Genomic DNA, 15,607 nt, shown 5'->3' on the forward strand with positions numbered 1-15,607 from the left:
TGTGAGTCAATTAAACCTCTTTTCTTTATAAATTACTCAGTCTCAGGTAGTTCTTTATAGCAGTGTGAAAATGGACTAATACATTATGCTATGAAAAGGAATGGCACAAACCTATATATACAGCCAAAACATATTAAGTGAAAAAAAATCAAGTTCCAGAACATATGAGTTTCCTATTACTCATGTAAAGGTAGACAAGAACCTACTTATTTCTACATACTCCACATATATACAGAAACATGTTTATATACATATATAAAAATGGTGCTAAAAAAAGGACTGACAGGAAACCTGATAGTCATCTGTAGGAAACACTCTGAGACTGGTGAAGGAGGTAGAGAGAAACACACGAATGTATTCATATTCTCCAGCACTCAATTAGGAATGTTCACCAATGCACAGAAAAGTTGAGTGAAACCTAAAAGTGAACACCCATAAACCCATCAAGATTCTACAATTAACATTTTACTGTATTTATCTCATTTTAAAGATTCAAGTTGCAAACATCAGAGAACAATTCAGCATATGTATTAACTAAAATTGAGAAAAAATTGCATATTCAGTGAAATACACAAATCTCCAATATACCACTTAATGAGTTTTGACAAATGCATTCACTTATGATCCAAAGCCCTATTCAAGATACAGAACACTTATCATCACCCTGAAAGTTCCCTCATGTCTCTTCCTAGTCATTCTCCCTGTCCACTGCCCTAAAGTCAACCACCGTTCTGGGTTTTTTTTTTTCCAGCATAGGTAAGAATTGCTTATTTTAGAATTTCACATAAGTAAAACCATACAGTATGTACTCTCTTTGGTGAGGCTTTCGTTCCCAGTCAACCTGTGAGATTCATCACATTTTGTACATCTGTAGTTCATTCCTTTTTACCATGGAGTAGTATTCCATTGTGTAGACATGCAAGTTTATCTATCGCCTAGCTGATAAAAACCTGAATGGTTCCCAGTTTGGAACTACTATGAATAGGGCTACTATGAATATTTTTGTACAAGGGCATTTTGTGAACCTATGTTTTCATTTCTCTTGGATAAACACACCTAAGAGTAGAACTGCTGGCTCAGGGGGTGGGTATATATTTACCTTTATAAGACACTGCCGGACCTTTATGGACATGCCACATATTACCTTTTAAAGAGCATTTACACACTTAACGGGGGTTACCCAGGGAAGAAGCTGAGGATGATGCTGGACTTACTGATATTCACATCTGTACTGTAAAAGCAATGGTGTTACTTTTGTTATATGAAAAGAACAAAGCCAAGAGTCCACATCCCATTTAAGACCAGTTCAGGTTTCTTGAGTCAGACTACACTGACCACTCACTAACTCTAACTTCTAAAGCAAACCACGGCTGCTGCTATTTTTGTAAATAAAATGCTAGCCATGCCCGTTAGTTCTATGGCCAATTTTAAGCTACAGTAATGGAGTTAGGTAGTTGCAACAAACACCGTGTGGTCAGCAAAGCCAACAATAACGTGGTCCTTTGAATCTTGCTGCCTCCCATTCTAAAGCATTTATATAGGTAGGCTTTGTTTGTAATTTCAAAGTTACATTTGAAACGATCTCATACAACTTTTTTTTCTTTTTTTTTTGAGGTACGGTCTCACTCGCACCCAGGCTGGAGTGCAGTGGCACAATCATGGCTCACTGCAGCCTTGACCTCCCAGGCTCAAGTGATTGTTCCAGCCTCAACCTCCTGAGTAGCTGGAACCAAAGATGTGTGCTACCACAGCCAGCTAATTTTTTTAAATTATTTTTTGTAGAGATGGGGTCTCCTTATGGAATCCAGGCTGGTATTGAATTCCTGGCCTAAAGTGGTCCTCCCATCTTGGCCTCCCGAAGTGCTGGGCTAAAAGGCATGAGCCACCATGCCTGGGTGAACTTTTTTCTTTTATAGAGGAAACAAGGCTAAGAGATCTTGAGTTATCTAAGCTTTGACAGAGATGTGGAACTAGAATTTAGGTCTATGAGTCCTATCTGGTCATCTTCTCAGTATATTGGTGTATTCTAAGACGCATCAAGTAAAAATATATAAACCTACCAGTTCACTTTTTATTATGATGCCCTATCTGGAAACTTTAAAAATCAATTAGAAATGTAGTAGAGCAGAGCCATTGTGAGCTGGGTGATAGAATTACACCTTTACATACAGATATAAAATTTTAGATGTTATAGGAAACAAGTGGTATTATTTCCACCTGAGCATATCAGAGAAGGCTTATGGCAGAGCCAGCACTGAAGCTAGGTCTGTGAATAAGGAAGAATTCATGTGCACAGAACGAAGAGATCGGGGAAGGAATAGACAGGGGTTCCAGACTAAGGGTCTTAAGATACATCCATGTAGCTACAACATAGGGTGCATAATGGGGTGTGGGCAAGGTGGGAAATGATGGGTTACTTAGGGTTGGAAACAGCCCCATGCCCACATACAATAAACCTGGAATGCCAGGCTGTCTGGAACTTACCTAAACTTTCTGGAAGCAGTAGGGACCCAAACACAGTTTTGGGGTACAGAGAGTAATATGATCAAAGCTGCAGCCTTAGAAATAACCTGACAGCAGTAGGCTACATTGCTTAAGTCACAATGATTCTCACTGATTCTTTGGATCTTACTGGAGATGCACCAGTAGTTAAGACCCACTTTCCCCAGGGTCAACAAAACTACAGGGGTGTGTGTGTGTGTGTGTGTGTGTGTGTGTTTAAAGCAGCAGATAAAAGCTGGAAAGCCAATCGTCTATTTGAAGCAGGAACAACTATGAAAAAATTACAAAGATCTTCATCTCGTGCTTCAAGTTTTTAAATCACAGAGTTTATAAGAAAAGGCACGCACTGGCCAGGCACAGTGGCTCATGTCTGTAATCCCAGCACTTTGGGAGGCTGAGGCGGACAGATCACCTGAGGTCAGGAGTTTGAGACCAGCCTGACCAATATGATGAAATCCTGCCTCTACTAAAAATACAAAAATTAGCCAGGCGTGGTGACATGTGCCTGTAATCCCAGCTACTCCGGAGGCTGAGACAGGAGAATCACTTAAACCCGGGAGGCGGAGGTTGCAGTGAGCCAAGATTGTGCCACTGCACTCCAGCCTTGGCAACAAGAGCGAAACTCCATCTGAAAAACAAAAAAAGAAAAAAAGAAAAGAAAAGAAAAAGGAAAAGGCACTACCAGATCCTGATAAAATGAGGACAAGGTTGGTGGGAGTGTTAATGAAATTTGGAACGGGTGGCTAGGATTATGAAGCTAGGAAAAATGAGCATCTCAGACGTCCTCTGAATGTGTGTCTTGATGGGAGTAAAGAGAAAATGGTAAACAAGTCAAAGAAAATTAATTCCTAAAATAATTGTAGTACTAGTAATGGGGAGGTGGGCCACAAAGATTCAAGAGGTTCAAGCGATGTTATTGAATAGGACCGGCACAATTTGGCTAAGTCTGGAGCCTAGATGACAGGATAGTGAAGCTGTTTTTTAAAACTGCAAAAATAGGAGCAACACAGAACTTCAGTGAAGGAAGGGAAACGAGCTATTTACCAGTTGATGTTATCTGGTATGAAAGTTAGTTAGTTAAGACATCTAAGCCTCACACTCTTAGATTTGTGGGATATGCAGAAAGCAACTGAGAATAAACAGGGGCCTGGAACCTGAGAGAGATGTCAGCCAAGAAGTAAAACCTGTGAATGATCTTTGCAGTTGTTATATGACATTGCCAGGAAAGACGAAGAGAAAACAAGGCCAAAGACAGCACCTGAGACATATACACTGTATTAGTCAGGGCCTAGAGGGACAGAACTAATAATATGTATATATCTCCTTGAGGAGCAAGGAGAGCCAGTCTGAGTCTCAAAACCAAAGAACATGGAGTCTGATATTTGAGGGCAGGAAGCATCCAGCACAGGAGAAAGACGTAGGCTAGGAGGCTAGGGCCAGTCTCTCCTTTTCACGTTTTTCTGCCAGCTTTATATTCGCTGGCAGCTGATTAGATGGTGCCCACCCAATTAAGAGTGGGTCTGCCTTTCCCAGCCTACTGACTCAAATGTTAATCTCCTTTGGCAACACCCTCACAGACACACCCAGGATCAATACTTTCTATCCTTCAACCCAGTCAAGTTGACACTCAATAATATTAACCATCACAAACATTTAGAAGACAGGAAGAGCAAACAAGAAGGAACTAGGAAAGGAATGGTTAGAGAGCTAGGGAGTGGGAGCAGGAGTATGTAAAAGGTCACTTTTTTATGAGCCAGATACTGCCAACATGCAAAAACCAAAAGAAAAGTACCCCATGCCTTGCAGGAAGGTCACTTCCAAAGTCATATCTTACCCATGGCACCAGCAAAATCCTGAGAAGTCACAAATAAGAGCTAGCTTCACAAATGACTCAGTAACAAAGTTTAAACAGGTATGTGGGAGGTTATGTTAAAAAAAAATTGTCCAAAATATTATTAGTAATAGCACCCCATAAGGGAAGAAGGGCACTATTAAATAAACTCCCATCTAATTTGAGAGCAGGTAAAAGAAAAAAAGACTTTGAGGGTCTCATAAAAGCAGCATAAGAAGCTGAAAAGAGCAATAAAGCAGGAAGCAAACCTAAATAAAAGTTTGCCCTGGTTCTGTCACTATTATCAGATGCATGACCCAGGCATGTCACAAACACAGCTGAGTCTCCAATAAGAAAGTTAAGTGGAATAATCACTAAGCTTCTTTTGAACACTGAACTTCCATGAAAACCGATCAGTACTCTAACAAAAGAAAAAGGAAAATGCCCCAAAATTGAGGGGATGATTATACTATGGGTACACCAATACCGTCAAACACTGTGAAGACGTTAAAAACAATACTGCAGAAGACTAACTTCACGTAAACATTCATAGTACTGCTCATTCATTCAACCAGTTTGTATTACATTCCTAGTAAGTGCTAGGACAGGCCATGGGTTAGAGAATCACAGAGGAATAAGACACGAATAAGATTATAGTCTAGTAAACAGGCAACGACAACAATATATAAAGTTATAAATGCTATGATAGAAAAAGCTTTTATTTATTTTATTTTGTTGAGTCTTAACTTTTTTTTAGATAGGTTAACTCTATTACCTAGGCTGGAATGCAGTGGCACAATTACAGCTCATCGTAGCCTCGACCTCCTGGACTCAGGTGATTCTCCCACCTCAGCCTCCCAAGTAGTTGTGACTATAGGTCATCATCAAAGTCTGATTGCAAAAAGTCACTATGCCACCACACCTGGCTAATTTCTTGTATTTTTAGTAGTGACAGGGTTTCACCATGTTGCCCAGGCTGATTTCTAACTCCTGGCCACAAGTGATCCGCCCACCTCAGCTTCCCAAAGTGCTGGGATTACAGGCAAGAGCCACTGCACCTGGCCTTAATGCAAAGAGGAGTTCAAAGATGTTTTCCGGAGATCAGTCTATCAAAGCTGACATCTGATCAGCCAGACCAACATGGAATAACAGGATGAGAGGCCCAGAAGCTAGGAAACGGCCCAGAAGGAGTAGGAAATAACTATGTGGAATGGTAGAGAGAGATGACAGGAGAGAAGTAAGCCACTGAGATTTTAAAGAGTTTGTACGTCATGCTAAGGAGCCCTTGAGAACAACACAGATTTACATGAACAGACACCTATGAAACATTCAACTGGAGATTTCTGATAGGCAGGTGGTTATAACAACATTAAAAAGTCATGAGGCCGGGCACGGTGGCTCACATCTGTAATCCCAGTACTTTGGGAGGCCAAGGCATGTGGATCACCCGAGGTCAGGAGTTTGAGACCAGCCTGACCAACGTGGAGAAAAACTCTGTCTCTACTAAAAATACAAAAATTAGCTGGGTGTGGTGGTGTATGCCTGTAATCCCAGCTACTTGGGAGGCTGAGGCAGGAAAATCGCTTGAATCCGGGAGGCAGAGGTTGCGGTGAGCCGAGATCGCACCACTGCACTCCAGCCTGGGCAACGAGGGCGAAACTCCATCTCAAAAAAAAAAAAAAAAAATTGTATGATTAGATATGCAGCTTTGGGAGTCCCAACAGAGATAGTAACTAAGCCACCAGACTAGATAAATTCAACAGGAAGTATGTATGGTCACCACAAAGGTGACAGACCCAAGGACATCTCTGGCACATCAACATTTAGGAAAAAAAGCAGAGGAATAAAGATCATTCTCCTTAAATGTTACATGATAAGATCAGGTATTTAGGTATGTTTTAAAAACTTATTTATACATAGGAAAAAGACATAAAATGTTAACAGTGGTTATATTAAATATTAAGTGGTTAAAGATTACAGGTGACTTTTCTTCAAAACCAACAGAATGAATGCAAAATTAGAAAATAATAAATTTATCTTTCAAGGTTAAATGGGTGTTTCCTCCTATTTCACAATCAGTGTTAAATGACTGGTCCTTAATCAAATGATAAAATCATGGAAAAGTTGTTACTACAGATAGGAGGGCTTTTAAGACTTCTTTTAATACAACTAGTTTAATTGTATAGATATAAACCCAAAAGTCAATTTCAAAGAAATCAAATTACATCGGGGTGGAGAGAGGCTCTTTAATAATCTTAAAGCACTCGTACTACCATAATTACAATGGTATTGTAACACAACACATACACTTACCCTTTCTCTCCCTCCCACCACAGGACTACTTCCTGGACAATCCAGGAAGTACTTTCTCCTGCTAGATAATGGCTCAGTACCTGCCCTTCTCTTCTGCTGCTGTCACCACATGTACCATTGGCCTGCATTTATAGCCTGCACACAGGGTAAGGCAAGTCCTGTTACTTTCCCAGTGATGCACATTTTTGTAAAGTTTGTAAAGCTTCCATTTATGCCTGTGTTCCATTATTGAAACGCTAAGCATGTGGGAGTTATATCCTACTGCTCAATGTCATTGCCAAGGTCTCATTGCAAAAATTTAAAAAATTGCAACCTCCAACATAAATGGGTTAATGGCACACTCCACAGGACAAAGAACACCATCTTACAACAATTATGTGAAAGACACTGGAAAACAAACACATCTGCCTTCTCCCCTACTGTCAGATGCCCCAGATGGGATGAAGCCTGATCTCCAAAGCAGAACAATTACGGAGCCATGGCCCAGAAGTGACTGAGAAAATGGTACTTCATGGACCTATAGTAAAATAAAAGGCACACAAACAAAATATAGATGCTAATAGTTTTGGTCCAGAATTCTGACTAGGCTTGGAAATCACTGACTTGAGTTTTAAGTTAATATTAATACAAAGCATTTACTGACAGACCACCTTAATAAAGATAATGAACCCCAAAGAAGCTCACAAGTAGATGTTATTAAATGACAACACATCATGGCATAGTTGGTTTTTCTTTTTTTTTTTTGGAGATAAGAGTCTCACTCTTGTCGCTCAGCTGGAGTGCAGTGGCGCGATCTTGGCTCACTGCAACCTCCACCTCCTGGGTTCAAGCAATTCTCCTGCCTCAGCCTCTAGAGTAGTTGGGATTACAGGCGCCCGCAACCATGCTGGTCTAATTTTTGTACTTTAAGTAGAGATGGATTTCGCCATGTTGGCCAGGCTGGCCTTGAACTCTGACGTCAGGTGATCCGCCCACCTCGGCCTCCCAAAGTGCTGGGATTACAGGCATGAGCCACCATGTCCAGCCTTGTTTTGTTTTTTAAAAAATCTCTGGCCTTGGAGTCTGAAGCCCCAAGGATTTTATCACTAACTCCCTGAGTGAATTTTGGCAAATCAGATGACCCATAGGTTTAATTTTGCCACCTATGAAATGAAGGCACTGGGCTACATTAGTGGCTTTCAAGAGTTTTTAGACTATGAGCCAAAGTAACAAATACAGTTTACACTGGGATATCTATATATGCAAAATACACAAAAGTTTCATGAAACAACACTTTTTTTTTTTTAAAGCTAGAATAAACTTATTAGGTAAAATAAACGTATTTTTACTATTCTATTTCATCATTAAAAAATGTTAATGGCAACACATGGCCCACTACTAGTAGTTTAAGTAACACTAGACAATCTCTAAGCTTCACTAATTTGACTCTAATTGTATTCAATGAACTTATTTAATATTCTGCAACATCAGCCACTAGGTGCTCAATTTTCTTTGTCCTGTGTATTCATAAATGGCAACTATTTATTGCTGATGTATACTTTTCAGCTTGAAAACCAGTGCTAAGTACACCTGGATCACCCAACTAATTGGCTTTAGGTTACTGTGAAAATCACATGAGGTAACTTATGTGTATATAAGCATTTTGAAACTGCTGTAACCACCTGTAAGATATTAGCCAAATGCACAACAAAGCGGCCACTCAAAATCTTTATGTAGCTGTTTTAAATAAGGCAATGCAATGTAACATGCAACATTTTCACTTTATCCAAAATGTAAATAGCAAAACTACCTTTTAAATATGTGTGCTTTTTAACGTATCCAATGCACTTGGAGAGGAACCTTAGATCAAAATGAGACAAACATACTAAAGACTTAGATGTACAAAAATAAAACCAGGAAACATCTTAAATGAATGATAAAATCCTGGGGGTAAACACACCAGGAGTCCTAGCAACTTTACAAGGTCAAAAAAGATGTGATTTTTTTTTTTCCTTCCACCCCCTACAACAAACACATAATCTTTTTCTCCCATCACCTACATAAAATTTGATTAAAATAAAAAAGTCAAAAAGACAACTAGAAAAAAAATTTACAAAATGACAAAAGGCTGTTTTTCTTAAAAAAAAAAAAAAAAAAAAAAAAGCTGTTACCAAAAAATGTAAGGTGTTTGTTTTGTTTTGTTTTGTTTTGTTTTGTTTTGAGATGGAGTCTTGCTTTGTCGCCCAGGCTGGAGTGCAGTGGTGCAACCTCAGCTAACTGCAACCTCCACCTCCTGGGTTCAGGCAATTCTCCTGCCTCAGCCTCCCGAGTAGCCGTGATTACAGGCAGGCGCCACCACACCTGGCTAATTTTTTTTTTTTTTTTCCCCATTTTTAGTAGAGATGGGGTTTCACCATGTTGGCCAGTCTGGTCTCCAACTCCTGCCCTCAAGTGATCCACCCACCTCAGCCTCCCAAAGTGCTGGGATTACAGGTGTGAGCCACCGTGCCCGGCCCAGAAAATGTAAGGTTTTAAAAGAGAGAACACGGGTAAAAAAAGCCTCCGTGCTGATGAAGGTATGAGACACCACTACATACCACTGGGAGCATAAACTGTTAGAAACTTCCTGGAAAGCACACGAAAACAAGTTTTCAATATGTAAAAAGTACATATGAATGGCCTAGAAATCCCATCAGTATAAATATATGCCAAGGATAAATATATACAAACGAAATAAATGTGCAAAAATGTACACGAAAAGGGTGAATATAGGGAAACCTGTCTAAAAATCTTTAGTAACATGGAAAGATGCCCACAATATACTCAGAATATAAAACAACACTTAGCGATCCTTTTGTTAAAAAAAAAAAAAAAAAGCAAATGTTATACACAATTCAGTAAGATACATACCAGAATGTTAATAGTATCTCTGAGGTGTGATGACATCTGGCAGCAAGCCCATACAGTCCCTTCAAGAGAATTAAAAAAGGAACCCTTCCTGGCAGACATACCCCCAGAGGCACGGAGCTCTCCAAACTCCTCTTGCCTCTGCAAGAATTAGAACAAGGTGCCCTTCTCTAGGCAGACCCAACCACGGTCTAGGGTACACAGCCTGGCAAGCTGCATATGAATTTCGGCCTCCTCTCACGACTCCCTCACATATCCTTAGAGGGATACCCTTATATTGGGACAGGATTATGGTTAATTTTCACCTATATATGCCATTCTTCACTGGCTTACTATTATTACAATAAACAAAAAATTTACTGATAAGAGTAATACTTATCGATTTTGAAGAGATTGGCTTAATCCTTCCAAAATGAATCCCAACTTCACTTGTACTAGTTTTACAGTCCTTACACATTGCTCTATACTTATTTGTGCACATGTTATCTATTTAAATGCACTGACTCAATAAAATAAAATCTCTACCCTAGGTCATACAATACAAAGGTTGAAGAGCACTATCTGCAGTAAGAAATGTCATTCTAACACAAAGTGGAGTTACTCCGTTCTGGAAATGAGGAAGCACTGGGGAAGGGAGAAAGGGAGGAAGGTAGCCTATCAAAATTAATCTCTCTCCACCACTCAAAAATTTCTTCAGCAAAAAGTTAGTACACTCTAGAAACAAGCAATTAAGCTTTATAAATGTTCATCTTTTGTTGCCATGTAAGTCTGGATGCAAGATTTCTTTCTTCATCACACTAGTGAGTTCCCAAAAGAAGACAGCAATTTAAATAAAAATCATGAGTGATTACCATGCAGTTAGGCAAGGCATCTGTAAAATAATACGACCGCTGGACTAGGATTAAAGGAAAACTGGGTTCTTTTCTTGGCTTTGTGGCATATATAATTTTACACAAGGCAAAAATCACAACCTCTCTGGGTCTCATTTTTCTCATCTCTAATGTGGGGGTTGGCTAAAAATCCTCCAAGGCCCCTTTCAGCTTGTGATAAGACTTCAAGTCGTCTTTTCATCCTGAAGGAGTCCATTTCAGTCCGCAGCAACAGTTTATTTTCTGAGTCATAGCTTATTTCTCCATGCTTATCCTAAAAACGTTGTGCCCAAATAGTTCTAAGCTCTCGAGATTTATTCCCACTCAGAAAGAAATGGTCTTTCAAGACCCACTAACAAAATGTTTCATAAGGATTAAAAAAGGTAAAATTAGTTTATTTAAGTATAAAGGCAAAAAAAAAAAAAAGCTCTAGCCTGCATTCAGAGATTGATACAATTTTAGAAAAAAAAAAAAGGCATCCTAAAGCTACTCTACATGGTAGATGGTTTAAATATTTTAAAACAAAGAGCTCACGCATAGAAAAAAGCTGCTAACATACAACCATCACTCTCTTGTTGTGAAGACACAGGGGGAAAAAAAAAACAACCTGTGTTGTTCAGACAGGATTTACTTTCCCCAAAGAAGCAAATTTGTAAGGAAGAAAACCTCTGTAATTAAAAAGGAATCCAGGAGGAACCAACCTTTTTAAGGGCCTTTTCACTGTCCAAATTCAAGTGCATTTTCTTGTACAATGTACTTCTGTGATTAACTCACCGCTACACGTTTAAGCAACCCACACCCACACTTAACACTCAGTCGCACTCTTCCGACCGGTCGGGGTGGCAGCGTGGACGAGTCACAAGATAGCGGCGGGAGTGGAAATTTCCTCTCCCCTGGAGTGGGGCAGGGTCTGGCTTCGCCGAACCGCTCAGCGGGCTGGGCGCCTCCGCCAAGGCCTCTCGAGCCGGAGCGCTCCGTACAAAGGAGGCCCGGGGGCTCGGCTCCTGCACTCTCGGGGCCCGGCTCCGGGCAGGGGTCCCCGGCTTCCGGCGCCGCGCCGGGCGGGAGGCCCGGGCAGCACGTGCGCCCCGCTCCCAGCAGGGAGGGAGGAACCAGCGCGGCCCGGCCGGGCTGCCCGCGGGCCCCGCTGCTTTGGGAGCGAGCGGCGGCCAGTGCCGCCGGCCCGGCGAGCAATGAATGGGGCCGCACTGCTCCGCCGCCCGGGTTAGGGTCGGGCGGTCGGGAGCCCTGGCGCTGGGAGCCGCCTCCCGCCTTTCCGTTCCCACCCGACCGCGCCCGGCGCCCCTGGGACCGAGGCCGGCCCCGGACGCCCAGCTGCCGCCCGCTCACCCCAGCTCTTGGCGGTGCGCCCCAGGAATTCTCCGGTGGTCGGGTTGTAGATGAAGAGCTTCCACTCGGCCAGGCTCTGGTTGAGGGACTTCTTCTCGTTCTTCGTCATGGTGTGCGCGCGGACGGCGAGAGGAGCTGCGGCCGCGGGGATGGAGGCGGCGAGGGCAGCGGAGGCGCGTCCCGGCTCCGGCGGCGCAGCCCGGAGACGGCAGTGGACGGTGGGACGGCCGAGAACACCTCCTCGTTACGGGGAGTACTCGAGCCGACTGCGCCGCGCCGCGCCGGGCGGCCGCTTGGGCCGCGGGAGCCTGACGTCTCCGCCCGCCGCAGCCAATCCCCGCGCCGCTCGGCCCGCGCCGCTGCCGCCTCCCGCCCGCGGCCGGGGCGCTGCCTGAGGCGGCGAGGACGCCCCACCCCGCCCCGGCCCTGGCCCCGCCCCGCAGTAGCCTCGGGGGCTCCCTCAGCCCGGGTCAGAGGAAGCGAGAAGTACGTCTAAAAGTCCGAAGGTTTAGTCGCACGCACGTTTATAATAATAGCAAAAGGCGGGCGTCCCCGCGCCGCAGGTTGCTTAGGAGGAGGACTGGGTTTCCTGGGCGTTCCTGGGCGCCGGGGCGCTGAGAAGATGCTACCCGCGGCGGGCGGGCGCGGAGAGCACGAAAACGACTCCCGTCGGCCCGCGGCGTCCTCTCCGAGGGAACTTAACCGTCCCCTCCCCGAACTGCCTCCCCGACCGTCCCGAGGCGTTCTCTGGGCTCTGTGACGTTCCTACAGGACGCTTTCTGGGCTCTGTGACGTTCCCACAGGACGCTCTGTGGAGGATCACGCGGGGCTCCCACAATGTACACGATGCATTGCTGTTCCAAGAACGTCCTCGCTTGGCTCCTTTGAAGGGTTCAACCGGGAGCCTCGGGTCAATGGGAATTCCGTTCTAAATATGCCAGTGAATGGAGTATAATTTTTCTCCGGATTCAGTTGAATTTATCAATGAAATCTAAATACGTGCTTTCCCAAGGGTCCTGGCAACTGAAAGCTCCCAGCTTTTGCCCAGACGCTCCTACTCTTAACCCACAGGAAAGGGACACTCATTGGAGGGTCTACGCCTGTGTAGTGTCGCCGGCTTTTCATCTCCCCTGTGGAGATCGCGGCCCTTGGGCGGAGCTGAGGCTGCCGGTAGTGTTTTCTTCCGCGAGATGGAGCTGACGAGTACGGGGCCTTCGGTCTCAGCGACAGGATAGAAGACTTTATAGGAATTTGCACAGAAGGTGCGGGGGGGGGGTTCGTTGTTGTTTATTTATTTATTTGTTTGTTTTTAAAAAAAGCGCTGCCTCCGTTTTATTAGTAAATAAAAATTATGGAGAAATGTAACAGCCATCTTATTGTTTGGAATGATGAATTTTAATCTGTCTGGAAATTTAAACAGCCTGCAAATGGATAAATTTTCCTTTTTCCTCACTTTTCTTACCAAAGCAAGAAATAATGAATTATACCTCCTACAAATGGAAAAGTGGTAAAATATATTCCTATAAAGTGCTTTTTTCACGCTTAAAAAAGCTAAATTTATAATTATGACATTGAAAATAACCAAAATCCATTTACATTTTGAGCTAATGACACCAAAAGATTTGTAGAAGCATTTTGGAGAGTTTGGCATGAAATCAGTATTAGAAATAGCAAAGCACCATGCAAGCAGACTGGAATGCACTTCTTTAAATCATAGGCAAAATTGAAAGAACTAAAGAATGTTACTTGCCGGGCGCGGTGGCTGACGCCTATAATCCCAGCACTTTGGGAGGCCGAGGCAGGCGGATCACGAGATCAGGATCGAGACCATCCTGGCTAACACGGTGAAACCCCGTCTCTACTAAAAATACAAAAAAATTAGCCGGGTGTGGTGGCTGGCGCCTGTAGTCCCGGCTGCTCGGGAGGCTGAGGCAGGAGAATGGCTTGAACCCAAGAAGTGGAGCTTGCAGTGAGCGCCGAGATCCCGCCACTGTACTCCAGCCTGGGCGACAGAGCAAGACTCCGTCTCAAAAAAAAAAAAAAAAAAAACAATGGAAGTAGTTAACTATTTTCAACTCATTACAAATGTAACTACAGGAGACCTAAAATACTGGTAGAGTTGATAACAGGCTTTTTCATTTAGGTAAGAAAGAAAGATATTTAGAATGAAACAAAACCTGTCCGCTTCATTTACATTACGTGTGTGCATGTATGTGTGTGTGTGCTAATAATAAGCGTGCTTTGATAACTAATTACCTGGCACACAAAGAAAACGTGGTAAACAAGAATATTATGAAATAGTGTTTCCAAGATATTGGCTGCTGTCAAGGATTTGTAGTTTGTATATATATGTGTATATATATATATATATATATATTTTTTTTTTTTGAGACTGAGTCTTGCTCTTGTCGCCCAGGTTGGAGTGCAGTGGCTCGGCTCTTGGCTCACTGCAACCTCTGCCTCCCGGGTTCAAGCAATTCTCCTGCTTCACCCTCCCAAGTAGCTGGGATTACAGACGCACGCCACCATGCCCAGCTAATTTTTGTATTTTTCAGTAGAGATGGGGTTTCACCATGTTGGCCAGGCTGGTCTCGAACTCCTGACCTCAGGTGATCTGCCCGCCTCAGCCTTCCAAAGTGCTGGGATTACAGGCATGAGCCACCACGCCCAGCCTATAGTTTGTATATGTTTAATGGTCATTAATATGACTTTCATATTTAGTGCGTTGTGGTTTTCCAAATAAGGATTTAAATACAAATATATAATTCAGTAAGCAGTTTTGAAATGCATGACTAGTCCAGTATAGTAACTAGGTCCAACAGATTTCAGTTTGGTTAAATTTTTACATTCTACTCCAAAACATGGAAACTATTTGTTTCTCTGATATATGGTAAGTTGAGCATTACCTGGAAGAGAAAATCTTGTGTGTACTGGGAACCACTGGTCTACCAAATATGAGCGGATAAAATTTAATTACAGTCACATTCTCTGTCAGTTTATTTTACTCTAAGTTTCTCCTTTGAAGGAGAATTTACTTTGCTAGATAAAATTCAGAATGCCCACCTAAATTTAAGTCCAGATAGATGATGGATTTTTTTTTTGGTATACATTCCATACAATATCTGGGACATAGCTACTCCCCCAAAATTATTCTTGTCTGTCTGAAATTCAAATTTAACTAGAAATCTTGTTTTTGTTTTTGTTTTTTTGGAGACGGAATTTTGATCTTGTCGTCCAGGCTAGAGTGCAATGGCGCAATCTCGGCTCACCACAACCCCCGCCTCCTGGGTTCAAGTGATTGTCATGCCTCAGCCTCCCAAGTAGCTGGGATTATAAGCATGTGCCGCCACACCTGGCTAATTTTTGTATTATTAGTAGAAACAAGGTTTCACCATGTTGTCCAGGCTGGTCTCGAACTCCTGACCTCAGGTGATCCACCTGCCTCGGCCTCCCAAAGTGCTGGGATTACAGACATAAGCCACTGCGCCCAGTCTATCTTGTATTTTTATTTGCTAAATCTGACAGCCCTACCTGTAGAGGATACTTAGGAATTCCACAGTAATAATAATAATCTCTTATAAATAATTAACTAAGTCCCAGGCCCTGTACTACTTGCGTAGTGAGATTTATTTCTCAATTTTTACAAATACCCTAATGGGGAGGTACTGTTTCCCTAATTTTGTAAATGAGGGAATTACATTTACAAAATTGTAATTAATTTTGTAATTAATTCTCTAATTACAGTTACTGAAATTAGAGAAATTAACCCATCCATGGTTAAGAAGCTAGCTAATGACAGCACCTGAATTCAAATACCCACCTCTCCTCCACCCAATACCATTAATACCTCCACAGT

General features: G+C 42.6%; 1 protein-coding gene across 1 annotated transcript in view; it reads right to left on the reverse strand.

Annotated features, from left to right (window-relative positions):
- Positions 1-12,052, reverse strand: part of ATP1B3 (ATPase Na+/K+ transporting subunit beta 3) — a 51,769-nt gene extending 39,717 nt beyond the window's left edge. Inside the window, exon 1 of the mRNA XM_032143390.2 lies at positions 11,752-12,052. Within this exon, the coding sequence (XP_031999281.1) occupies positions 11,752-11,860 (109 nt within the window). The 5' untranslated portion in view covers positions 11,861-12,052. The remainder of the gene's footprint in view (positions 1-11,751) is intronic.
- Positions 12,053-15,607: the final 3,555 nt, after the last annotated feature.

Source organism: Hylobates moloch, unplaced genomic scaffold (genome assembly GCF_009828535.3).
Source record: "Hylobates moloch isolate HMO894 unplaced genomic scaffold, HMol_V3 SCAFFOLD_22, whole genome shotgun sequence".
Classification (NCBI taxonomy): Eukaryota; Metazoa; Chordata; class Mammalia; order Primates; family Hylobatidae; genus Hylobates; species Hylobates moloch.